Consider the following 27,092-nt stretch of genomic DNA (forward strand, 5'->3'; position numbering starts at 1 on the left):
GTCAAAAGCCTTCTCTAGTGGTGATTGGGCTTTGGGGGAAATTGCATTAACTCTGTTAGGCTCCTTTAGTACAGTGTAATATAATGGAAGGAGGTATCTGGGGCCAGCCAGTTTCCTACTCTGATATCTATTTTTCTTTGTAAAATGGGGGTGACATTTGGCCTGCTGCTCCACAGTGAATCCATCAGTGTGAGTTTTTTTGTTTCGTCCAGTGCAGAGACAGCACTTTGGGTTGTCTTGATCAAGCATTGAAACATTTGTGCTGTCTTGATTCTTTTTATTCTTGATAAATTCCTGTCCCATGTCCTTCTCAGCTTAAATGTGAACTTGCTGAGGTCCTTTATACTGCTATTCATACATAGTAGAGACTGCCTACTTAATATTATCTCTTTGGATTATTTATAATTTTAATTCTTGTAAGACTGGTATGCTATGATTCTTAACCATGTAACATCAGTAAAGCAATATTGTTGTTAAAGTGGTGGGAGTTTGTGACAGTGAATCCATGAAAAAGGAGGATCTTTGAAAGCACATAATGATCCATCCCAATCCTATCAATTCTGAGCCAAGCTCATTTGTCCGTGATGAAGTAATATATGTGAAAATACTTTGAAAACATAAAACATATGTACGATCACAGGGTTGTGCTGGACTTTAAGTTCCTCGAGGGCAGCTGCCTCATTTTACTGAGTAGACTGAGGTCCCACAGTTGAAGTGACTTGTCTAAATGGCAAAACTGAGATGGCTCTCTCCCTTATACCATGCTGCCTCTGGTGGAGATGATGAGGAACATCTGAAAGTACTAAGTTCTAGTGCGATGTAAAAGGAATAATACTGGTTTTGGAAGACCTGAGACCCAGTCTTACTGCTCACTAGCTGTGTGACCTTGGCTCAGTCCTTCTTTAAGTCTATTTCCATTCTTCCAGAAGGGTCTTGAACACATTGCCCCTGTGTTTTTTTTTTCTGTGTCTTTTTTGTGGCTAGTGTGCGATGTTGGTTTTTTTCTTTTTTGGTTTCTAGGTTGAGAATTTAGGGTGGTGGTTTTTGTTGTTGCTGTGTTGTTTTTGGTGGTTGTGATTATTTAAGGTAGAAGCAGGTGAAGGGTAATTGCTACTTGATAAAAGGACAAAAATATCAAGAGCTTAGTTTTCCTTTTCCTACTTACAAGAAAAGAGCATATAATCAGCTTCTTTCTAGGGACTTACTGAAAGGAGTGATCTAGACATTCAGAACTATCTATCATATATAGTTCATTGTAACCAGATTAGTAAAATGCTATTTCATTGGGTCCTTCATTGGGACATAGAAATAGCTTTGTTATACGGAATATTTTACTAGACTATTATTTTACATGTATTTCCCTGGGTTTAATTTCAGTGATAGTATTTAATTTCTTTTATGATATCAATAAAGATTAAAGCTCTTTCACTAAGTATTAAGATGGTACAAAGTTGGATAGGTTAGTAGCACTTATGAATATAGAAAATAATTCAGAATGGCCTTAATAAATTTGATAAATAAGTTTTAAAAAGAAAATCAATCACTATTAATCTAAAACCCTTAATGATCCTAAAAATATCCTGATATTGTTAGGGCCCTGCTTTTATTTTAGCTAATTACTTATATAGCTGCCTTATTAACTCATTAAACCAAAGTTTAGCTGTCTGGTTTTGGGTGCATTCTTTTAGATATATGCAGGTAAATTATATTTATTTGTTTATTTTCTGAATTTATGATTTCTTATGTAAACAACATAGATATATCTCCATTGTGAAGTAAAGTGATTAGACTACATGATCTGAAAAGTCTCTATTAGTTCCAAAGCTCTTATTCTATGATTCTAATAATTTTCCTTTGACTGATGAAAGTTAAGGGGAAAAAGAGAATTTCACTACCACTACCACATTTTTGAAGCTTAATATTGGTATTTCATAATCCTTAAAACCCATCCCACTTTACTGAAGAGTCTTCCCAGTAGGAACATAGATTAGAACTTCTTAAAAATTAATGTCCTTAATTTTAAACAAAGGGAATGGAAAGTGTTAATTGTGAGATAATATGAAAGTATTTCTTTAATGAAGACATTTAAATGTGTTTTAATTCCTCTTAGGAATCAGTGAATTTCCATTTGTGAAGAGATACATTATCAATTATTATGAACAGTGACTTTTTTTTTCTCTTCGTAAACAAAAAGTGATTATTATAAATACTACAGGCAGCATGGTGTAGTGAATAGAATGTGGGCCTTGGAGACAGGAAAACTTGGTCTGCAGGCCTGTCTCTGAAATGTGCAGATTGAACACCAATAAAATCAATTAACTTCTAAGTGCCCCAGGCACTAAGACTTCTCGAAAACTCTGAATTACAGGTGAAAGTTCTGGAATAACAACCACAAAAATTGTAAATACACTATGTGCTATGTTTTTTTATCCATGAAATAACTTATAAAATTAATTATTAGTATTAGTAAGCATATTTTTTTTGGTGGTCAATGTTTATGGGAGAAAAAAGCAAATGGCAAGAGAGCAAACTTACCAGGGATTTAATTTAAAATTTCCAGGACATGTTTTGTTGGGGTCAGTGTATTCTACAAAACCTACTACCATGGTTCCAGAAGGCATCATCTATAAACTCTTCTGCTCAGCTTTGAAAGGCTCTGTATAATCTTGTCTCACTCTATCCAGCTCACTCTGTTGCTGCTCTCCAATAGATGGGCTTTGAAGCCAGTGTGTGGGACAAAACCACAGGCTCAAAATAAATAAAAACAGAGGGTCTCGGTTTTCTCAAGGTAGAAACAAAACAGAAGCTTTATTTGATCAAGTCTCGCGAGAATTGGGCATCTCCCCCACTACCAGGGCGGGATGGTAGTGCAGAGAGGCAAGGGGGAGAGGGCAGGCAAGGGGATATATAACCTTGTACAAACAATTCTAAGAAATCCCACCCCTAAAGGCTGGACCCCTGTCCCTATTTGCTGGGACAGGTAGCCTCACAATCTATCCCAGAATAAGTTTACCCAATACTAACACAAAGACTACAGAATTACCTTATAGGGAAATCTTAAGGTTGAGATGACGGCATGCAAGTAGGCTAGGGGAGGGGGAGAGGGGGAGACCACCTGATTTCCCCGAATTCATATGATTCTCAGGAAAACGAAACTTAGGCCTAGTGAGGTCTACATCCTAACTAAATTTGTAATATTTGAATATTATCTTGTCTGATTTATTCATTGGGAAGCTTTCACAGTCTTGTGTCCCCCACACCAGGAAAACCTGGCTCTGCCTCTGACACATACTGACTTTCCATGCTTTAGGCTAATGGTGTCCAAAGAGAACTGGGAGCCACTAATCCATTCATAGGGGCAGCTAAGTGTAGATCTAGCACAGGGTGCTGGGCCTGGAGTCAGGAAGACTCATCTTCCTGAGTTCAGATCTGGCCTCAGGCAGTTAACTAGCAGTGTGACACTGGCCAAATCACTTAACCCCATTTGCCTCAGTTTCCTCATCTATAAAATGAACTGGAGAAGGAAATGACAAACCACTCTGGCATCTTTGCCAAGAAATCCCCAAATGGGGTCATGAAGAGTGGGACATGACTGAAAATGATGGAACAACAATCCATATACATAAGGATCTACGTGGCTGCACATTGACTTAGTTTTAAAATGTAATATCTGTTTTACTGTATATTTGTTTTGTTAAATACTTACCAATTACATTTTAATCTGGTCTTGGCAGCACTCAGGGATGTTGCCACCTATTTGACAATTCTGCTTTTGGCAACTCTTTTTAAGACTAAATTGTAGAAAAAGACATCTGCCTATATTGATAGAAGGAGTTTGCTTATCTGGTTGTTCTCTCCCTGTAATACACTGTCTTCTTCTAGCCTCCTCACTGTTCCACAAACAATCTATGCTTGTTTCCACTTTCATGTCTTGGTTTATTCTATACAGGTGCCTGGAATGCCCACCCTTCACCCTTCTGTCAGAATTCTAGCCATTCTTCAAGGCCAACTGAAATCCTGTTTCCTCTGTGAAACTTTCTCCAGTTAAGCTGATTCTTCCTTCCTTTCTTTCTTCCTTCTTTCCTTCCTTCCTTCCCTCCTTCTCCCCCTCCTCTTCCTCTGTCCACATAGGGTATCATGCCCTTACCTGTGGGTTCACTGCCCAAAGGAATGTAAATTTTGATTGTTGAAACCTAAAAAGATCTCTTTTACGGGCTAGATTTTTTTCTTAAAGACCGTGCCTTAAACCCAAATCACTCTGGCTCTCATTGATTGGCCAACAATAGGTTCCAACCTAAGCCTCACTTGGTTGTTGTTTGGGCCCTGATGGCTCAGAGTGTAAATAGCAGTTGTTTCTGTTGTAGCCTGAAACCCTGAGGGTCTTCCCCTCCCAGATTGATTTTTTTTTAACTAGGTAAAAGAGGCCATTCTTTGCCTCATTTCTTACCTGGCCTTAATCACTGAATGGGAAAGGATAAATGCTGGAGTGGATATGATAAAATTGGAACATTGTTACATTGTTGGTGGAGTTGTGAACTGATCCAGCCATTCTGGAGAGTAATTTGGAACTATGCCCATAGGGCTATACAAATGTGCATACCCCTTGACCTAGCAATACCACTTCTAGGGCTATAACCCAAAGAGATCACACAAGTGGGAAATGGACCAGTATGTACAAAAATATTTATAGCAGCTGTTTTTTGTGGTGGCAAAGAATTGGAAACCAAAAGGATGCCCATCAATTGGGGAATGGCTAAACAAATTGTGGTATATGAATGTCATGGAATACCATTGTACTATAAGAAATGAGGAGCAGATGGACTTCATTATAACCTGGAAAGACATATATGATCTGATGCTGAGTGAGGGGAGCAGAACCAGGAGATCATTATACACGATTATAGACACACAGTATCTGTAAGGACTGACTTTGATAGAATTGATTCCTCTCAGCAATACAAGGGTCAAAGACAGCTCCAAAAGGCTCATGATGGAAAAAGCTACGCACATCCAGAGAAAGAATTATGGACTCTGAATGCAGATGGAGGCAAACCATTTGCTCTCTTTTTTTCCCTTCTTTTTTGATTTCTTTTCTTCTTTCTCCTGATTCATTCCATTGGTTATAATTCTTCTTTACAGCCAGACTATTATGTAAATAAGTTCAATGTGAAGGTATATGTAGAACCTACAATGTATTACATGCTGTCTTGGGGGGAGGGGGGTGGAGAGGGAGAGAGAGAAAATTTGGAACCTCAAAACTTGTGGAACTGAGTGTTGTAAACTAAAAATAAAAAAAATTATAATTTAAAAAAAGAATTTCAGCTAATTGAGGCCTTTCTATATTTTTATGTAAATGCTATAGTCACAGTTGTGATATTTAGCATCTAGTTATCTGGAGGGGGGAAAATGAGAGTGAGGGAGAAATTAGGTAATTGAACTGGTTTTTTTTAACTAGTTAATGCTTTATTTGTAAGAGATTCTTATTTTGAAGGATAATTTCACGTAAATGAGATACTTGTCTAGAATTCAAGCTGTGCTGACTTGGAAAGTCTGCTTTTGGTGACCAAATGATTGACTCATATCTTTATGTAGCTCTCAATTTCTGTATAAACTTGAGTGCTCTTCTTAGCTAACTGTTTTAGAGTATTTTGAAAATACTTTCTTCATGCATGTGGTCCTCTTAATCCCAAGGTGGTCTCTGCTTTTCAAATCATTACTTTGGAAAAATAATACAAGAAACTGAAATTCGAAAATGTCACAGGCAAAATATAATTAAAATGAACATCATAAGATATACCATTTGTCTTGTTAGTGTGGGTTTTATTACAATGGTTATGCTATTAGAAATCTCGTTCATAGTCTATAGAATCTAGATATAAAACGAGCTAATGCTTGGTATCTGTAATCGGAGTTAGTAAGTGAAAGTTATCTAGAACCTAGAAACAGAGGAAAGAAAGTAGTTTATTTACTGTTTTCTTCTTGTAAATGAATTTTTCTATATATCACTTTTAAGAAAAACCCTGCTTTCCCCCCTTTCACTGTGCTCCCTACTTCAAGATTTTGATACAAGTTAGCCAGAAGTGTTGGAGACAAGGATAAACCCAAGAAAGGACTCATAGGTTAATTTTCAATTAAATTACAGTCTGGGTCAAAAAGAAAAGTTAGTCTTAGAGTATAAAGCATATAAAGGAAAAGGAAAGTCCTAAAATATGAAGACCTAACAAATTTAATAAATAATTTAACAAAATTTAATAAATAAGACCTAATAAATTTAAACCAGTGCCTTCTGTCCATGGAAGTGATCCAATTCACATCCCCATTTTTATCTTCTACCTGTTTTCACCCAAACATACGTTTAGTATTAAAAAAAACTTCAAAATTGGATTTTTACAAATTTTTCAAATTACTATTTTATAACAACATTTTTTCTTACATTTTTCTTTTCATTGTAAGCATACCATATTTCAACTGCTGTGTGGGGCAAGTAAGGCCTTTGTGAATTAGATTGGGAAACTAGCCATTGCTTTTGTAATATTGTTTCACTGAAAAAAATAGATTCTCAATTCCAAATAACATATTTTAAAAATGTGTTTTTATTACAAACTTAAGAACAATCTTAGCAATATAAACCTAAGGGGGAAAGCCCAAATAAAATCCAATCAATCCATCTATTAGAACTATTTATATTTAAAAAGAACACAAAATTTAAAAAAAATATTAATAGTAACTTTTTTCTGTGGTCCCTTCTTGTCTCTTTTCTTTCTGTGTACTTCTGTAGCTTTAATAGATTTAAAAATAAAATATAGTATACCGTTCCTCCAATTTTGCTTTTTTGAACTTTGCATTATTTTGTATGTTAGTTCATACTTCAGTAGTTAAGTGCATCTGTTATCTCATAAATGTGGGTGCCTTTGTGTTGTTCTTGTCCATATCTTCCCATAAATCTGACAAAAGGAGTCTATCCCATGTGCCGGAGGTCTTCCTCCAGGTCTTTTGATGTTATATTGGTACAGGTACAGCATGGGTCCAGCCATCTGTAATTTCTTATTCTCACGGCATAATTGGCCTACTTCCTTTTATGGTCATAAATCTCTTAGATGTTATTTTCTGCATGATAGAAGGTTTGGAGTTTTATGTATTACAAGTTATCCTCATGTTTCTGTGGGATTCTTGGTTTGTGAAAGAATTTTAAAGTTATGGGGATGGTTTGAATGTATACTTGATGACTAAGATCTGAATAGAGATGAATAAGTAAAGTGCATTAAGTTTTTCAGGAATGCATTAAGTTTTAAGTGCATTAAGTTGTTTGTGGAGTAATAGGGATAAAATGGATACCTGAAACCATAGGTAACTTAAAACCCTAATTTGAGCTATTAAGTTCTACCTTTTCTCTAGCTAAATATTTAAGTAGTGTTCCTAACATGAAGCAAAATGGTACAGATTTTTTTCACCTCTCTCTTCTTTTAGTAACTTCTCTAAAAGGGATGATAAGACCTGAGGTAGCCTAAACGAGCAATAGGCTTGAAGGGGAGGACTGAAGGATCTTGAAGAATTTTTAAAAATTGTCTTGAATACTATGCTTTACTTTTGAGCATCACTTAAATTTACTTTTTGTTCTCTACTAAATGAATTCAAAGTTGATATCTTATTTAGAAATTCTAAACCATTGAAGTCATTCGTTATTGTGAACTTCAAAGATTTGGCCGGTATGGAACAATAATGAGAATCTTCAAATCAAGATTGGAAAAAATGTGTATGTCTTTTAAAACTGTAATTTTTGAAAAGGAGAAAAGAAGTTATAAGAGTTTAAAGAATCAGTGGCAATGAAAGAAAATTTAGGGCATACCATATAAACAAAAATCAGTAGACCCAGAAAGAGTTAAGGATTCACTTTAGTATTTAAAAAATACTCTATCACTTCACAGTTCTTTTCCCACAAAACATGAAACTTATTATGAAAATGTATATTTTTTATTGGTTATTGTTGAAATCATCATTCATTTTTAATCCTCAATTATCATGCCATACATTTAAAAATGAGAATAGACCAACCTGAGCAGTTGGTGAAAATTTATTTTTTGTGTACTGTATACTTACCTAAGAGTTGTTGCTCAAGCCCTTTCTAGAACCATAGAGTTTTAGAGTGGAAAGTGGAGCACTTGGAGCATTTCTATCTAGGCTCCATGAGGGTAGGAACCATAGCTTTCCTAAAAATGTATCCACCTCCCTGTAGCATAGTGAGTTGGACACTCCATTCATATTTACTACATTGGATTTCATAGTTCTGTCTTCATTGTATCATTCGTGGCCATTTGTGGGGCTAATCTTGAGCTTTGTTAATTCAGATTTGCTAAACTGTAACTTTCCCAAGTTTCCCTTTAGCTGTGCTATTCATTTGTATTTCCCCATCCATATTTGCTCTCTGAGAAAGGACACAAGGAGCATATGTTTCTTTTTGTGTAGATACTAGGAAATGTTAATAAAAATGCCTTAATATTGTACAAAGAAACATGCCTAAGCAGTAAATCTAATTGTGCCAGGGGTTCAGTTTAAGAAATAATTTTTAAGCATCTACTATGAACAGATCTTTGCACTGAGCATTTGGAGAGATAGAAGGTTAGATAAGACACAACCCCTGCCAAGGCTGCATAGAGTCAGAGGACCTGAGTTTAAGTCTCAGCTTGTTTACGTGCTATCTGTGTCACCTTGGGGCAAGTCATTTCACTATGTGGGGCCTTGATTTCCTGTTATGTTAATATGATGGAGTTGCCTTAGATCTCTAAGGTATCTATCTTCTACAGTCCTAAAGCTGATGATTCTATGGCCCCTCATGGAACTTAAAATCTAATCAAGGGTTATCATAAGATGCAAGTAACTATAATGCAAATAATACACTTAAGTTCCTAAGAAAGCTATAATATCCATCTCTTTGTGAGGTCTGAGGGGAGAGAGGCTCTTATTAATAAATTTAATAGATTTTAAGTTCCTTCATAGTGAGGCCTGTGTCAGATCTTTATCTCCAGCACTTGGCACAGAGCCTTGCACATTTAATAACCTGTCCAGATCGTTCAACTTTCAAAATCTTTTTGGACCCTAACTCTCATTCAATTCGTTAGCTACCCTTTCCAGCTTTGTGTCACTTATGAATTTGATAAACAGGCTGTCTGTGCTAAATCATTGATAAACATATTAAACCCTACAGAGTCAAGCATATAGCCCTGGGGCACTCTAGTAGAAACTTCGTACCAAATTGACTTCCAGCCATCAATGACTACTCTTCAGGTCGACCCATCTACTCCATTTTGAATCCACTTAACTTGTACTACCAGTTAACCTATATTGTTCCAATTTGTCCATAAGAATTGCATGAAAGACTGTAAAATTCTTTGCCAAAATCTAAGCTACCTATCTCTTATAAAAGAAATGATGGGCTCAAAAGTGTAGAATGAGACATGCATTTTTAAATATGGCTGATAAGGGAATGTGCTTCTTTTAGCTAGTCATACTTGTTGTGAGTTTCCTCCTTCCTCCTTCTTCCCTTCCTCCTTTCCTTCCTTCCTCTCACCCTCCCTCCCTCCCTCCTCTCCCTCTCTTCCTTCCTTCTTTCCTTCCTCTCTCCCTTCCTTCCCCCCTCCCTTCTTTCCTTCCTTCTTTCTTTCTTTCCTCTCTCCCTTCCTTCCCCCCTCCCTTCTTTCTTTCCTTCTTTCTTTCTTTCTTTCCTTCCTTCCTTCCTTCCTTCCTTCCTTCCTTCCTTCCTTCCTTCCTTCCCTCCCTTCTCTCCCTTCTTTCTTTTCATTCCTTCCTCCCTCTCTCCCTGCCTCTCATCTTTCTTGGTTGTTTACTTGAGGAATGGGAATGAGAAACATTTATTATTTGACAAAAATTTAAAGAAAGAAAATAAATTCTCTCTAATACCACAAAGGACATGCTACTCAATATTATGACTTTCCATATTGGCAACTAAAGGACACGTACAGCTACATAAAGCAATACATTATTTGGTAGAATCTAATTAAAGTATATCTATAGCATTCCCCTGATCTTATTGTCTAGGAGTCGTGTTAAAAAAAGAGGCTATTGCAATAACTTAATTGGCCTCAGGTCTCTCCCCTCTCCAATCTATCCTTCACACAGCTGCCAAACTAATTTTCCTAAAGAGCAAATCCGATTGTGTCACTCCCCTAGTCAATAAACTCCACTTATTCCCTGTTATCCACAGAATCAAATATAAACTCCTCTGCTTGACATTGAAAGCCTGTCACAACTTGGCTCCAACCTTCCTTTTGTCTTAGTTTCTCCAAGACTTACAGTAGTGCCTGGCACACTTGTAGTAAATACTTTTGGATTGAGGAAATGGAGTTAATCTGGCATAACCTGTTTTTGTTGAAGCCAAGCTGGCTCTTTGTTATCACTTGTCTTTTTCTGGATGTCCATTAAACATTCCTTAATAATATATTCTTTCATTTTGCTGGGAATTTGTCTAGCTGATAGATTCCAATTTTTAAACTATAAACTCTTCCATTAAATTTTTTTTTTTGGAAAAGTGGAACAATACTTATCCTTTGCTATCTCTATGGCACCTTTCCCATTGTTCAGCAATCAGCATCAGTTACCATCTAGATCAGGGTTGGGGAGCCTGTGGCCTCTAGGCTCTCTAGGTCCTTAAGTGTGACTCTTTGACTTAATCCAAATTTCACAGAACAAATCCCCTTAAAAAAGGATTTGTTCTGTAAAACTTGGACTCAGTCAAAAGACTGCAAGAACCTGGAAAGCAAAACGTGGCCTCCAGGCCACAAGTTCCCCACCCTGATCTAGATTGTCTGGGCCTGATGACTTGAGCTCCTTAAGGACAGCTGAATGCTCCCTGATACTCTCCCTAATTGTCTTAGGTTTCAATTTTCCTAATAGTCACTTTTGTACTATAAAACTAAATGTTGAATCTAATTGAATTTCTGAGTTGGAGAATTATAAATTTCCTGGAGGAGGTGATTTTTTAAATTAATTTTTTTGATCCGCAGAAATCCACTATTTGTCCCTCTTTCCATCCATTTAAGAATGAAGGAAAAACAAAATTCCTGTTACAAAACATGTATAGTCAAGCAAAACATATTTCTTCATTGACTGTGTTTCAAAGAAAAAAATTTATGTGTGTGTGCATGTGTGTGTCTTATTCTCCATTCTGAGTCATCTCTCTACCAGAAGGTAGGTAGGATATTTCATCATTTTTCCTGTGGAATCACTATGCTGAACAGAGTTCCTAATTAATTAAGTCTTTCAACGTTGTCTTTACAGTATTGTAGTCACCGTATAAATTATTTCCCTGGTTCTATTCACTTCACTTTGCATTAGTTCATACAAATCTTCTCAGGTTTCTCTAAAATTATCCCCTCCATCATTCTTTATAGCACAGTAGTATTCCATCACATTTATATACAATAGCTTGTTTAACCATTTCCCAGATGATTGCTGTCCCCTCAGATCCCCATTCTTTGCCACTTCAGTAAGTTATACTTTTTGTAAATCTTGAGTTAGTTTGTTTTGCTTAAAATTCATTCCTTCCTTAATCTGTCTTCCTTTCAATTCTCCCTTCTCTCCTTTCCCTCCCTTTCCACTCTTGAATAAACGCTATTTCTGCATCCAGCTCTGTGTGTATATTTTTTCCTGAGGAGGTAATGTTTAGAGTTGGGCTTTAAAGGAAAGATAGGAAATCAGTGGGGAAAAGGGTAATGAAATGTATGGGCAAGGCAAGGAAGAAAATTGTGAAAGATGAAGAGGAGTCCAGTTTGGCTGAAGCATGGAGTATGTAGAGAGTAGCTTAAACTCTGAAAAGATGGGTTGGTGGTAGATTTTGGAAGGCTTTGAATGGCATACTAAGAAAATTCATTCAGTAGGTACTAGGGAGCTATCACCGACCTTTGAACAGCAGAGTAACCAGGCCAGATCTCTGCATAAGGAAGATACGTCTAGCACAACCTTAAAGGTTAGATTTGTGGGGAGAGAGTCTACGTGGGAAGATCTCCTAACAGCTTGTTGTATTATTAGCCTATCAGTAGCAATGAGAATTGAGAGAAGACAGTTATCGGTGATATTGCCGCAATAAGACCAGTGGTCCTTGGGACATAACCAGATATTTCAAAGGCAGGAATAGGGATGGGAAGAAAAATCTGAAGATAACACTGAGATTTTGAACATGAGAGATGATGTAGCGCCATTGCGAGAAATAATAAAGTCAAAAGGAGAAGGTTCTAGGGAAAATGCAAGTTCAGTTTTGGTCATATTACATCTGCATTGTGGATAGTATAAGTAGGTGGTTGAGAATGAAGATCTGGGCGCTTGTGAGAGTGGTCAGTGTAGAAAGTGCAGATTCGATAGTCATTTGTGTAGAGGTGACAGCTGAAAATGGAAATGAATGGAATTGCCAAGGAAGAGCGTTTGTAGAGAGAAGTTGGCTGAGAATGTAGCTTCTTGGAGATAATCTACTTTATCAGTCAGGGATAGGAAAAGGAGCCAGGGAAGGAGACAGAGAAAGAACTATTGGAGAAGAGGAGTATAGGAAGTTGATGAGTAGAATTTTTCTACTCACTGTATTGTATTTGGAGATAAGGTCATAGGTCATAATCATAGATAGTATTAGCATAGAAGGTACAAAGCCGCATAATGGGGCTGAGAGGAGAATAAGTGGTGAGGAAAGTTATCTGTCTTCTCTGTGTGTATCAGTTATGGACCTATCTATTTAATTGCTCATTCATCATTAGAATGTAAGCTCCTTGAGAGCAAGGACTGTTTTTATCATTCTTTGTATTTCCAGCTCTCCACAGCGCCTACCTAGCACATAGTGAATGGCTTAATAAATGCTTGTTGATTGATGGAAGGATTATTCACACTAGTGATGTCACACATTTAAGATTGAAGTGGTGCAGTTTTGTTGAATTTTTTCACGTAAGTAGAAATACCATCATAAAAAGATTCTGCATCGTCATCAGCTCCCATTTGGTAATTGCTTACTGTGTGCCAGACAGCTCTGGGTATAAAGAAAGGCAGAAACATAATCCCTGCCCTCGTATTCTAATATGCGAGACATTAGTGGTTCACAGCTAACTCATAAGAGCTATGCCTTATCGATTTGTTTAAAAGCAGACTTTGTACAATTAAACAACTTAACCTTTCTAAACTCTCACCTTTGAGGCCCACTACCCTGATTGGTGAGTGTCTCTCTTGGCCCATTAATTTAAACAGGTTCTCACCTTGCTCTTCAGTCTACTGAACTGTAACTTTCCTAAGTCCCCCTTTGCTATACTCCTGACCTGTTTTCCTCCACCCATATATGCTTTCAGCAAAGGAACACAATGATGATTCCTTTTATATAAATACTGGAAAATGCAATAAATCAAGTCATATCGTGGTTAATTGAAGAAATCATTTAAACACCTGCCGTGAGCAGAATACTGCTGAGTATTGGGGAAGTAGAAAGTTTAGATAAGGCATCTTTCTTTTCTTCCCTGTTCTAGAGTCACAGTCAAATCACTGCCCAAATTAATAATTCATTTTTACCTGAAAAGGTGTGTCAATCTATTTCCCTATAATTCCACCATTTACCATGTCAGTCACTTTCAAAGCTACAAACTCCAGCTGCCACCACTCCCCTACTCCCTATGAGAATGGAAGCTCCTTGAGGACCTGGACTGTGTTAGCTTTTGCTTTAGTGTTGTATTCCCAGTGCTTGGCAAGTATTAAGTACTTAATTAAATCCTTTTTTCATTCATTCTGTAACTAATAATCCTGTACAACAGATGATTTCTGTAGACTTTGTTAATAGAGTAGATATTCTTTGTCATTGAAAGAAAATGTTGAATCCTTTATGAAGCGTGTCGATTGGAGGGAAGGAGAACTAGCTGAGCACTTGTAGCTTTTTTACTATTATTCATAGTTTCCTCTTAACATCTAAACCCCTTGATTTCTCAGGAAAGCAGATCCAGGAGTAAAGGAGTAGGAATGGTTTCAAACAATTAGATTCTTTAAATCTTTGCATAAAATGAATAAAAATAATGAGTTTACTGAGACACTACTTCTTTCCCCTATTGGGAAATTAATTCATAACAGAAGAACTGGGCATTGGCTCGTTTTCATCTTATTGCAGACAGATTTCATAGAATAATAGAATTCTAGAGCACAAAGGGACCTTAGTCCAACCTTTTGTTTTATATTTTTAGCAATGTTTCATTATAACCATATTTATTCTACTACAAGACAATTAATCATAATATAATTTTATCTGTACTTGAGAACGTTAGTGAATCAAAATATCATTAACAGGGGTTGAGGGGCCTTAGTAACTAGCAATTATGGGATAATAGATACAGCCTTTGTGCTTATCACTTATGACGCTTTCTTTACTTTTTCTCCTCCCTCAACAGATTTGCATCTGCTGGCGATGATGGAATTGTATTTTTATGGAATGCTCAGGTGTGTGCTGGTTTTAAATGGGTTATGTAACGACAATAGAACTAAACATATGAGTCAAATTATGTGCACTATATACTTTTCTGCGTTCAGACATTAAACTGTTGATATTTTTGTACTTATTCTTTACAAACAAATTCTGATAAATATATAAAGGAAAAAAATCTCCAACATTTCCTCACATTGGTTTAGGCTTGTTGATTGTATTAGTGTGGAAATCCCCCCAGGAAGAAATACCACTCTCTAATGCAGCAGTTCTCCTGGGTCTTAGAGCCTTGAAGAGTCTTACACAGAGATATTAAGTGTGTTGCTTGTGGTCAAACAGCTAATGTGTCAGAGGCAGAATTTAAAGCCACATCTTCTTGACTCCACGAAGGCTCTCTATTCACTGTACCATGCCGCCTTTATATGTCTCTTCTCCTGACGTAAAAGAAATGTAAAAAATAAAAGAAGTCAAACTCTGTCTTGCTGTTTGAGGCAATGAAATAGAGCTGAAGAGCTCCTGGAATGTGTCACATTTGACTTTTTGGAAACTGTGAAATGAAATTGGCAAACGTTTTGAAAAGAAGACGACAATGTAAAATAATGAAAAGTATAGAGACTTTGCAAGTGTATGCATCACCTTTTATAAGCGGGATTTATAGTGACTGCTAAGAACAATCTGACAACGTGTAGCAGCCTTAGTATTGTTAGTATAAGGATGATTTCTCAATCTTTCATCTGACTTATTCTAACTCCTGAAACTTTTTTTCTAGTAGAATGGTAAATGTAAAATATTGAAATCTAGAGGTGATTTCCTTTATTGTAGTCATGAAGATGGTTTTTCTCCCACCCTGCAAAACTGTGCTTCTCCATTGTGTTAATTTCCAAAGACAGGGTGGTACTCTATCTGATGACACTGAGCTTTAATAGTTTGACAAAGTTGAGTATTATTATTGGCAGTTCTATTCATTGACATCCTTTGTGGCCCCAGTCTTTCAGACCACTGATTTGTGGTTACTAGCATGACTGCCTCCCACCAGTCAGCACACCTGTTTCATCATAGTGTATGCAGCAACATTTTAATGGCAAAAAGTCACCTTTTTTTTAATCTTGGAGAAGTTATATATTTCATTTAAGTGCTGTCCAGTTGTCCAAACTGGGAGGGAAACAGCTTAAGCTTATTGGGCATGTTCTTAAAGTAGAATGGCATTAGTAACACATATTATCCTGCTTTGGCCTTGTTTAAAAGCAGTATTAAAGTGTTTTAAATGCAGTATTGAGGTTTCCTTGGATTCCTGAAGGCTGTGCCTCAGGAGCTTCCTTTGACATGCTGCTGTTACGGGCTGTGGTGACTGAGGAAACAAAGGTTCAATCTTTTGAGTGTATCAGTTTGTTGAGCCATACATGGTGACATGTTGGTGACAAAGCATGTTTTTATCGACCATCGTCACCAGGTTTACCAAATGGTGATGCACTTTGGACCATAATGGCTATTGATGATCATGTACTCATTTATATAGGGGTTGCATTGTGTCTCAGGTCAGAAGTACCAACATCAGTGAAATCATAGATACTTGAAGTATTTTTGTTGAAATTTGTTCACAAGATCTTAAATTACATTAGCAAGAACAGAGAAGCTTATATTAATCTTGGCATTATGTTAATGGTGGTGTAATCAGAAGACTGTAAAAGTTGTCAATTCTATAATATAATTGATATCCAAGTTTCATGAAATTAGAGATTGAATGTAGATAACTTAGGATTCACAAATGAATCATAGCTATAGCACTATTTTTACATCTATTTAACAAGTACATAAAAATGCAGCGTTACTCCATTAGGGAATAGCTAAGAGTGGCTGGTCGCTCTTCTTAGTTGTTATTGTTTGTATCACTTGGTAAATTTCTATTATGATGTAGACAATTGAAATAAAATTCAGTTCTATGTTATAATTTTGAAATAGAATTTATGGATGCTTTCTATGTGGTGATTCGTCTTAGGATTGTCACTTAAAATTATTTAAGGTATGAAATCAGAACCTATTAACGTTATTTTTTTTTCCAGACAGGAGAAAAGATTTTTGAGCTCCACGGACATACGCAAAAAATAACAGCTATAACTGCATTTCCTTCCTCGGATTCTTATGAAGATAAAAGTCAGTTGATCTTAACAGCTTCTGCTGATAGGACTGTTATTGTATCCTTAAATCTGAAGGAAAAGGAATAAGTTTTACTGGGAATGGAAAGTCTAGGAGACCAAGGAGGTGATACGTTAGCTTTGAGTTTCTAGAGACTGGAGTTTAAAACTGTAGTATGATGAGAATGATTATATTTTCATTTTTGTGAGACAGTAGTAATAGTTTACATTTGCATAGTTTTAAAATGTCTTTATGTATACCATCTCATTTGACTACAACCCTGTAAGTTAGGAAGGATGTCTTATTATGTACATCTTATGGATATAGAAAACGAGACTCAAAGTTTTGTACAGGTTTTCTATAACTAGAAGACCCAGGAGCAGAGCTTGAATCCAGGTCATCTGAGTCTCTAGGCTGATGCTCCTTCCCGACATCGGTCTTTTAAAAAGCATTAAGTACCCACATGATGAGTTGTTTATCTTGTAAAGTCTTGAATAGAACTAGCAGGTTGTCTTGTTACGAAATACTTTTCCAAAGATGATCCGTTTGAGTTAAATTCTTTTACTTGTTTAAATAAAAGAAAGTGAGATTTTCTTTCAAAACTTTTATGCTGGCATTTTCAGTATTGTTGATTTGGTTTTCTTTTAACTTCAAGGAAATAAAGATGAATTGCATGGGAATCAAATTTAAGTTTTTCACATTAGTTTCAAAAATAGAACCTGTCATTAATAGGCCATAGCAGGAAACACTTTAATTTTTTGGCAGATGTGGATATTGCTACATGAATGAAATATTTATGGTGAGGAAAATAAGAGATGCTACCCCTAGGGTCAAAGACTTAACCAGGTTAGTGCTAGAAGGGATCTTTAGTATCATCTAAGATTAGAAGGCAAGTTTCCTTGAAGACAGGGACTGCTGCTTTTTTGTCTGTTTCCCCAGTGCCTGGTCCAGAATAGGCACTTTTGATAAATGTATGTAGAAAACTAAATGTAGTCCAGCCTTTCTCATTTACAGATGAGGAAATTGAGGCCAAGAGAAGGGAGGTGATTTTCTCAAGGACACAGATGGAGGAAGAAGTGGAGCCAGAACCCCACTTCAAGTCCTTTGGCTTCAGCTAGCATTCTCATCAATATCCCAGGTGACCTCTCTGCTCTGTTCTGTTACTTTTTTCCTTGGAAAAAATAGAAAGAGCTCCCAGAACACTTAAAATCTTAAGTTTTAAAAAATTTTGAAAATGCTTTTAAGACACAGAATCTGGGGCAGCTAGGTGGCACAGTGAATAGAGCACCGTCTCTGGAGTCAGGAGGACCTGAGTTCAAAAGCAGCCTTAGACACTTGACATACTTACTAGCTTTGTGACCTTGAGCCAGTCACTTAACCTCAATTGCCCTGCCTTCCCCCTTCAAAAAAAAAAAGAAAGAAAAAAAAAAGACAGAATCTGATAATATTTGCCCATGTTTCTAATCTTCAGGGTAGAAATTTTCCAAAGAAGGGCAGCATATGATACAACAAAACCTCATTGATTCATCCTAAGGGGATGGTCAAATGATTCAGGGATACTTTGAAAGAAATATATTATTATTGCCTTTAAAAATGTGTATATATCTATATATATATACATATATGTATGTATATATGTAAACATTGCCATTTGAATTAACTACTAGTACTATGATTTCAAGGTAACAGTCTAATTTGACCTCCTTTGGTGAATAAATAAGACTCATTTGTAAACAGTTTGATTAGTTCCTTTACTATTTAAGGTTCTTCTGAGTAAGTTAAACATTGTTGCTGTCTCTTTATAGCATTCATTTAATGTAAAATTCTTTCAGGAATAATGCATAATTAAACTTTAGACTATATTAGGCTGAATTATCACAAACAACTAATAGAGGGTAAATTGTTATAATTTTTTTATGTTTTTTATCCATGTCTATGTGCTTGCTTACTCTCCATAGGTACATATATACATATGTGTGTCTCTGTCTAGCTATCTCTTTATCTGTTTGCTTGTTCATATACATATGTATGTATGTTCCAATTTGGAGTAGAGAAACAAAAAAACATAAAAGTTTTTTCCCAGGGATGTAGCAAAAAACACTGCTTTTTGATATCTGTAAATAATCTGCACTGCATTTTTCACCATGATAAGAGGGCATTTTGCATAATGAAAAACAGGGATGAGGATGTCTGGTCCTGTGGCTTAATTGGTTTTGGGAACTTACAGATTATGAAATATCCTCTGCTTGCTTTCTCTGCAACTTAGAATCTGAGAAAGGTCATAGAGCGCCCAGGTTCTCAGAATGTGAGAGCCCTAAACTATTTACCTATTTGCCTGTTAAAATATTCCTCCTTTTTCCACCTACAAATCTTTGTGTGGCTAGATTCTACAGTTGCAACAACATAATGCAGCAGATTGAATGTAGAAGCAGATAGAAAAATCCAGTTGTCTTCTAAAGCCTGACATTAGAGAAATTTGCAATATATGTAAAACAGTGTGATTCTCACTTTTTTTGTTTTGAAAATAAATTTTTTCATGCAAAATAGATTAAGTTAACCTGTAATAGATTCATTATTGTTATTTTAATGAATTAATAAATATTTTAAAATGTGTCTATTTTAATTTCTTAATATGATAAATATAGGTAGATATAACTCACATAAAACAAAGTTCTTTGAGGTCCTCAGTAATTTTTAAGAGTATAAAAGAGTCCCAAGACCAAAAAGTTTGAGAATCTCTGGCTTAGAGCACTAAGAAATTATGTGACTAGATCACACAGCCAGTGTGTGTTAGAGATAGCACTTGAACCAGGGTCTTCTTGGCTTAATTAATGATAATGATCATTTATTAGTATAGAGATATTCTTGGCTTTTGTAATGGAAAGAGAACTGGATCTGGAGCCCAAAGATGTGGGTTCAAATCCTGGCTCTGCCACTTACTACCTGTATGATCTAGGGATTTATTTTATCTCTCTTGGCTTCCATTTCCTAGACTACAAAATGAAGGGGTAGGTAGTTCTGATGGATGCCAAAATCACTTTTTGCTTCAAATCTACAATTGTGTGATATATGTAATTTTTATAGCCTTGGGCCAAATATTATTTTGTCTGTTTTTGGTAATTTGGTAATAATATCTTTTGGACACAAGATACAGAATGAGAGACACGTTTTTGAATAGAGCTAATATGGGGGCTTGTTTTGCTTGACTGTGTATTTCTTCCAAAGTTTTTGTTTTGTTTTTCGGTTGTCAGGGTTTTCCCTTGAAGAGAATGTAAATGCTTGTTGATTGAAAAGAAAGTTTAAAAAATAATGATATTTCTAAACATATTGTTGCAGATGACAGCCCTGCCACTCTACTGTGAGCTAATATGTGAAGTTACTTCTATAGTATTAAAAACACTAGAGTTTTTTAAAATGCTTAAAGATACTTAAAAATGAATTATAACCAAAAGGAGAAACTTTTGATATTTAAAACAGTTACAAAATAGGCATCTCATAATAAAGACCAAATGGTGTTCAGCAATTACTTTGCATTTCCTTAACAAATTCAGATTTGGGATTGTGATACCGGCAGACAAGTTCAGAAAGTATCATGCTTCCATTCCACTGTCAAGGTAAATGTTGGGGGTGATACTGGTGGTATATAATTTGCTTTTATTGCTTTGTCTGAGAAATATTAAATCATGAAACAGATAAAATGAAAATTCCTACATAGTACATTGCTTTGTATAAACCTGCAGTTCTTTGAAGATTGTGCATTTTGTGAGTATAGGTAAGGTTGATAGGTTTCATCTGTTTCTCCCAGGCTCAAGGGTGAGAGTATTTACTGCTGAAGGTCATGGGGTTTTCTCAGGCACTAATCCAGGGAAGTCTCAATCCTGTGTTAGCCCCATTTATTGAAAAAGAATCCCCAGATGATTCTGCTGCCAGAAAGCATATTGTTCCCTCAAAGAAGTGGGTGCCTGGGTACCAGTTTATCCCACTCAGATGGTGAATGAGGGGTGTAAGAGTAGGCAAGAGGAGGAGGGGGTTGTCCAAGCTCTTCCCCATACCTCTGGAATACACTGAGGCAATAGGGTAAAAATAAATGCTTGGAAGATCAATTTTATTATGGTACTCATTTCTTGGCTAAAAACATGAGGGGATCCTGGAAACATTCTCTGATAAGCATAGCTGGACTCCAGAAGTGAGTACAACCTCTTGAGTCCTTGTTCCTCATCTTGAAGGACATTTGCAGCTGCTCAGGAGTGAATGAATCTGTGAGTAACATGGACTGGCCTGGTGTTTACCCTTAAGTATTATAATTAATGAATAAAGGGGTTTGGCTCTCTTTTCCTCTATTATCGTCATCCACATGTACAGCTAGAAGGTTCGGAATTAGAGTAGAAGAGAATGCCTGGAAGAAGGTACGTGATACTTGGTGCCAGTCTGAAAGCTACTTCTGGGCATCCAGCATATGTTAATTTCATTCATGGTATATGACTGTACAGAAGTAAATGACTGCCTTCTTTTAATTTTCTCCCTTTTAAGCAAATATTATTGACATCTCTCTCACTTTCCATTTGGTCTCATTTCAGGATTAGAGGAATGGTTTTGCTTAACCAGTTAGACTCCTAACATCAATTAATGAGCTAATAGGTTTTTTCTGTTCTTTGCTGCTACTGTTATTAATAGTAGCAAAAAACAAAAGTTGTCTGGGAACGGTTTGGCTTCTGAATCCAATTAGGAAGTTTGGGAAAACAAGCTTCTTGATAAAGCCACATGAGATTTACTATTGTCTAGCAGCCTGCATGGCAGTTGGCACATAATGTTGTTCAGTTGTTTCAGTCCCGTTTAGCTGTTCTTGACCCATTTTGGGGTTTTCTTGGCAAAACTACTGTAGTGGTTTGCCATTTCCTTCTCCAGCTCATTTTACAGATGAGGAAATTCAGGCAAACATAGTGAAGTGACTTGCCCGGAGTCACACGGCTAGTAAGTCTGAAGCCAGATTTGAACTCAGGAAGATGAGTCTTCTTGATTTCAGGCCTGGTACTCTATCCACTGTACCACATAGCTGCCTTTGGCACATAATATGTGCTTAATAAATGCTTATGTAATTGAATGAATTTATCATTTTAAAGAATAACAAGTGGGATAATGTAGCAAACAGTCCTCCAAAAAAAAAAAGAATCTTGATATATCAGAAGTCAGTATCACCTCTTTTCTTAAAAAAAAGTAACATCTCATGTGGTTATTTAAAAACCATAAGACTAATTTCTCTGATGAAAAAAGTTATATTTACTAAAACATCAGTGAGCTATATGATAGTAGTAACATAGCATTTTCTTTAAAGATTCTAATTAAAACACTGACTTCTTTCAAATCTATCAGTTTACATGGTCTAAAATTATTCAGTCCAAAATATCATTTACCTTTAAATTCCTGAAAAGGTAATTCTGAAAAGGTAATTATTATTTTAAAAAAAACTATATTATTCAAATTTCCAAAGGCTAGTATATGTTTGAAAGTGCTAAGGGGTAAGGGAAGATATGTGTGTATATGTATTTAAAGATGAGACAAAAACATTCTTTGTCTCTCTGCTTTCATTTACTGTGGAAAATATTGTAGGAACTAGTTTAATTAAAAGTGTGTTTAATTCAGTAAACAATGAAGCCCTTTACTAGATCATCAGGGAGATGAATATACTGTCTCTGCCTTTATAGAGCTTAGAGTCTTACTCTAATGTCACTGCATGGGGAGTGAATCAGTGGACTTCTTTAGAAGATTTTTAGAAACATATTTTCCTTACAATGCCTGTTTTTAATCCATCTTCACTTGGCATGTTGTAAAAGGTCTACTAGTTCTCTAACACAAACTGAATGTTTTAGTCAAGAAACTGCTTGCCTTGGAGTTAGGAGAGAACTGGAAATAAAGCGTTCCTTTGGCACTTAGGATCTTAAGGTCTAGAGTTGGAAGGGACTCTGGTGGTCATCTGGTCCAGCACTGTCACTTCACAGTTAAGGAGCAGTTTGCCACAGCAGCCCTGCAGGGAAGCTGAGAGCAAGAACAGCTTATGACTGAGATTCCCACTGCTAGAAAGGATGAAAAACAAAGAATTTTGCGCTGATCTGCAAAGAATGTGCAGTGTTTGTTTTTCTGCCCCAACCTGGGGACTGTTATCTATGTTCAAAAAGGAAGCTAGTGTCTCTCCTAGAATAGAAGGCAAAGGGATCAAGAAGCACATCTCTGTTCTCCAGGTCATTAAGGAAATGTTCATTTTTTTAATGGAAGAAACTTTAAATGTGAATAAGAGAAAGGATCTGAAAAGGGAATGGAATCCTGATCTGTCAGGAGATTGGAAAGTGGTAGGCTGTTGCACAAAGAATCAGTAAAAATGAGACTTTTCCTCCCAAGAAGGGCACTGGAAGCTGTAAGGATGCAGTAGCAGTATGGCCTCCAAAGAATGCTGTGATAGGGCTGCAGGAGATTGGGGAGGAAAGGTCATCTAATAAGGTTAGGGGAAGAAGAGATAAGGAGTGGTGGTTGGTGACGCCCTGCAAAGAGTTATTTGAGTCAGCTATTTGTCAACCTGATGGTAACAAAAAAGAGATTATCTGTTTTCCTGGGGTATGTATCCAAAATGTGACAGAAAACTCAACATTTGTCATAATGAGTACCAGTCACTACTGATTCAGACAGGTACAACTCTATACAAAGACAGTAGTCACAATGTTGGAAGAAAAGTAGCTTTGCGAATAGCTAGAAATTCACAGGATGTAACATTAAAAAAAGGAGCCAGCAATAAAACCCACAGCCTTAAATGTTTATATACAAATTATGGGTAACAAATAAGGGAACCAGAGATCCTAAAGTAAAGAGGCAAATTTGGCTTTCTGTAAAGTTGAGACCAATGCCTGGAACATGGCTCTAGAAAGGGTTGAGTATTCCTCATTCAAAAGAAAAAGGAGAGGTTAAGGAAGTGTGTGTGGGGGGGAGTAGATGGAGTGAAATTGTTTATTAATAATATATGTCATTTGAGGAGATCCAAAAGCTAGAGGAGGGTATAAAGTCCAGTCAAAAACAAGTGAACAAACTGGAAACAAAGTAGATACCCATGGCCTGGAGAATGGCTCAACAGATTGTGGCACATGAATGCAAAGGAATGGTACTGTACCAAGGGCACAACAGATGTGAGGGATGCAGAGAAGCATGGGAAGATATATCAAATTGGATAATATGTAAAGCATTTTGCAAACCCTAAAGTACACTGTAGAAGTGTTAGATATAATTATTATGAGAACTGATACAGAGTGAACTAAGCAGAAATAGGAAAATGATATACACAATGATTTACATAGGTATCTATGTAAGTGGAAAAAAACAAACAGTTGAAATTGAGTTCTGTGAAATTGTAATGATCAAAGTTGGTCCTGAAGAAGATATATAAGATATGCTATCTTCCACTTCTTTGCAGAGGTGAGGGACTGACAATGAGTGTGAAACACTGCATATAAGTGTCAGTCTTTTTTGGTATGGTGGTTAGTTTTGCCAAATTGTTTTTCTTTTTTAATTTGTTGTAAATGACTCTCTGGGAGAGGGACAGGGAGAAGTACATTGGGAAATGTAGGTGATATAAAATTTTTTAAATTCCATAATTTTTTTAAAAGGAATAATATCTAGGACTAAATAGATGAATTACATAGTAGAGAATTATGTTATAATTCTGTTATGGGACCTAGGAGGCAAAGTTTAACTCTTATTGTGATGCTACCATTTGCCTCATCTGTCATCTGCTTTATGTACTTTACATTTTCTCTATAGAGAAATATACTCTACCTAAATAAGTGCCCATGATTCGCCCCTCACTGTAACTGGATCAATGATATGGCAAAGTGCTCTAAATGGGGTTTTCTTGTAAAACTACTCAGTCAATAATATTTCTATACTAAACACTACTATTTTAAATGGGAGGTTGTTAATGTTATTATGGAACTCAATTTATAGCTAAAATTCAATGATGGTTCACTTAAGCCGTAGGAGAAATATGTTTTAATAGCTTAGTTGCAGGCATTCCAAAAGTATTGTCTTCTCATTACACATAGGGGTCCTGGGAGACTTTATCTACCTCTAGTTGCATTTTATCTTTCTCTTGGTCTTAGGAAGAGAATACATTGGAAAATTGGAGGGAGGGGAGAGAGACAATGTTGAAATGTGAATGGTTTTGTGGATCTCGGAGCTGGAATGCTTAGCATTTTGTGAACATTTATCGTCATTTCCCCAAACATTACCTTGTTCGTAGAAATGTTGAGATTTACTTAAAGGATTCTGAGAATCTTTGTTTTATTTTTCAGTTTTATTCAAATGGAAATTTATTTTAGCATGAGTGCTATTTTTTGCATTTAATACATTCCAAATATTTGCTTCTCCAGTGTTTGACAGTTCTTCAGAGACTGGATGTTTGGCTGTCTGGTGGTAGTGACCTCTGTGTTTGGAACCGAGAATTAGATCTCCTGTGTAAGACTAGTCACCTCTTTGATACAGGTAAAAGTAAATACTGACGCTTGAAGGCACAATTGTTCTTCCTAGAAACTTTCCACCATTATTATTTCCCTAGTAACTGTGGAAAGGAAAAACTCTGGACGCTCTCCTCAGCTCCTCCTGCCCCCATCCCCTCCACCCAGTTCTTAAAAGTGAAAGGACATTCTCATTTGTTCAGTGGATGAGAAAAGTTGTATTCATATGCTGCCTTTCAGCATTTAGCATTTTAGGTCTGGAGAGATAGACCTTACTGCATTGGGTTTCATGACTATATGAGGGTCTTCCATAAAGAGAATTGGCTGAAGCGTGGACCCTGAAGAAGATGTCAATTTTTAAAAAGTGGACTTATTTTTGAAATTCTTCTATTGGTGAATTCACCAACAAAATCCTGTTATTCTGAATTTTGAATTGCATAATTATTCTTACTGTCAACTATTAGCTGTGTAACCCTAGGCATGGCTGTACCATAGAAAGAGCACCACCTCTAGAGTCAGATGGTTTGGATTCTAGTCTAGTTTCTAATGGTTACTACCAGTGGACAAGTGATTTATCCTCTCTGGGGGTCATCGTCTTCATCTGTAAAATGAGGACAGTTGAATTTAGATGGCCACTCAGGTTACCTTTCAGCTCCAGATCTAGGATCCTATGCACCTGAGGCATTTAGCCTCTGTGTCCTCATTTGTAAAATGTAAAGAACTCCCTCCTCTAGCTGTTGTGAAATGATGCACATAAAGTACTTTGCAAGCTTAAAATGCTACATGAATAAGTTATTCACTTTAGTCTGGTGATGATAAGGATTCATTCATTTATTTGAATAAAAATCAGTACATTTAAGTGACAACTTGAAAATGTGTGTTGTATTGTTAAAAATACACTGTGCCAAAGTAATCCAAAGAGCTTACAGGCACACTGGGAAGAATAATATTGTATACCTTGTTGAAGTTTTATAGGCAGCGTGAGTACTGTGAACCACATTTGTAGCTCACAGTTGGAACTAGCCTTTACTCCACATAGATATTATAAAATATCAGAAAAATAATGAGATGGCTTAGCACATGTATATACACAAACACTACCAGGTATTGCAATTTAACCTCCCGCCTCAAGGTTTTGTTACTAACAACCTCGTTTGAATCTAGAGCATACCTCTCTACTCTCTGCTATTATCGTAAGGTATGTCTCTTCGTTTACATCCAAATTTTCCTTTCTGTTTCTCACACAGGCATGTGGTTCTCTCTGCATCTTTTCCAGCAAATTATTGGTAGCTGTATTGTGAAATAATGTTTAAGAAAACGTCATATGTGTTAATGGAAAAATCAGATACCATGCCATTCTTCCTTTCATCAGTGAGCCGGTATCTGGGCCTTAGCCATTATGTGATCACAGTGTGGGTCAGTTTGTCAGAGGTCCCAAGGGGTAACAGAAACCTTTAAATAAGGAGTATTTCATGTGAAGGTGGAATCCATTAGAAAACTTTGAAAAGACTCCAGGCCAGTGAATTGTGATGTTTTCCTGTTGCCACAATGCTCCAGTTTTCCTGTTGCCACAATGCCAGGCAGTCGGTAGTGAAGAGATTTTGCTATTAGCCCCTCTGTCTCATAACACTACTTTTATAACTCTAGCTCCATGTATAGGGCAGTTGTTTTTAAAGTAGTAGTTTTTCTGTCCAGAGGGAAACAAAGAAGACAGTCGTTAGCTTTAAGAGTTTGATCTTTCTGTAGTTGGCCAATGAATACAATTAGCTTACTTTCCCATTAGGTATTTTTACTGTACAATAAAAGTGGAACTTTAAGTAGAAATCACTGTCACTTCCTTCTCTGAGTTGTAGAATGCCAAAAATTTTGAAACGTCAGGATTGCTATTACACTAACTCCATTTTTGGAAGTGGATATAGGGAATGTTTTGTTACATGACCTGGGAGTTGTAATCATTTGAGCTAGAATTCATATGGATTATAGCTTTAGGTTCAAGATGGTGGAACCTAATAACCACCTTG

At 36.4% G+C, this 27,092-nt stretch overlaps 1 protein-coding gene across 2 annotated transcripts in view; it reads left to right on the plus strand.

Moving 5' to 3' along the window:
• The window catches only part of WDR41 (WD repeat domain 41), a 74,180-nt gene that overhangs the window by 15,019 nt on the left and 32,069 nt on the right, over nucleotides 1–27,092 (plus strand). For both annotated transcript variants that reach the window (XM_036742270.1, XM_036742271.1), the window contains exons 3-6: nucleotides 14,415–14,463; nucleotides 16,507–16,638; nucleotides 20,131–20,193; nucleotides 24,988–25,099. In XM_036742270.1, the coding sequence (XP_036598165.1) occupies nucleotides 14,415–14,463; nucleotides 16,507–16,638; nucleotides 20,131–20,193; nucleotides 24,988–25,099 (356 nt within the window). The remainder of the gene's footprint in view (nucleotides 1–14,414; nucleotides 14,464–16,506; nucleotides 16,639–20,130; nucleotides 20,194–24,987; nucleotides 25,100–27,092) is intronic.

The sequence above is a fragment of the Trichosurus vulpecula genome, chromosome 1, assembly GCF_011100635.1.
Source record: "Trichosurus vulpecula isolate mTriVul1 chromosome 1, mTriVul1.pri, whole genome shotgun sequence".
NCBI classification, from domain to species: Eukaryota; Metazoa; Chordata; class Mammalia; order Diprotodontia; family Phalangeridae; genus Trichosurus; species Trichosurus vulpecula.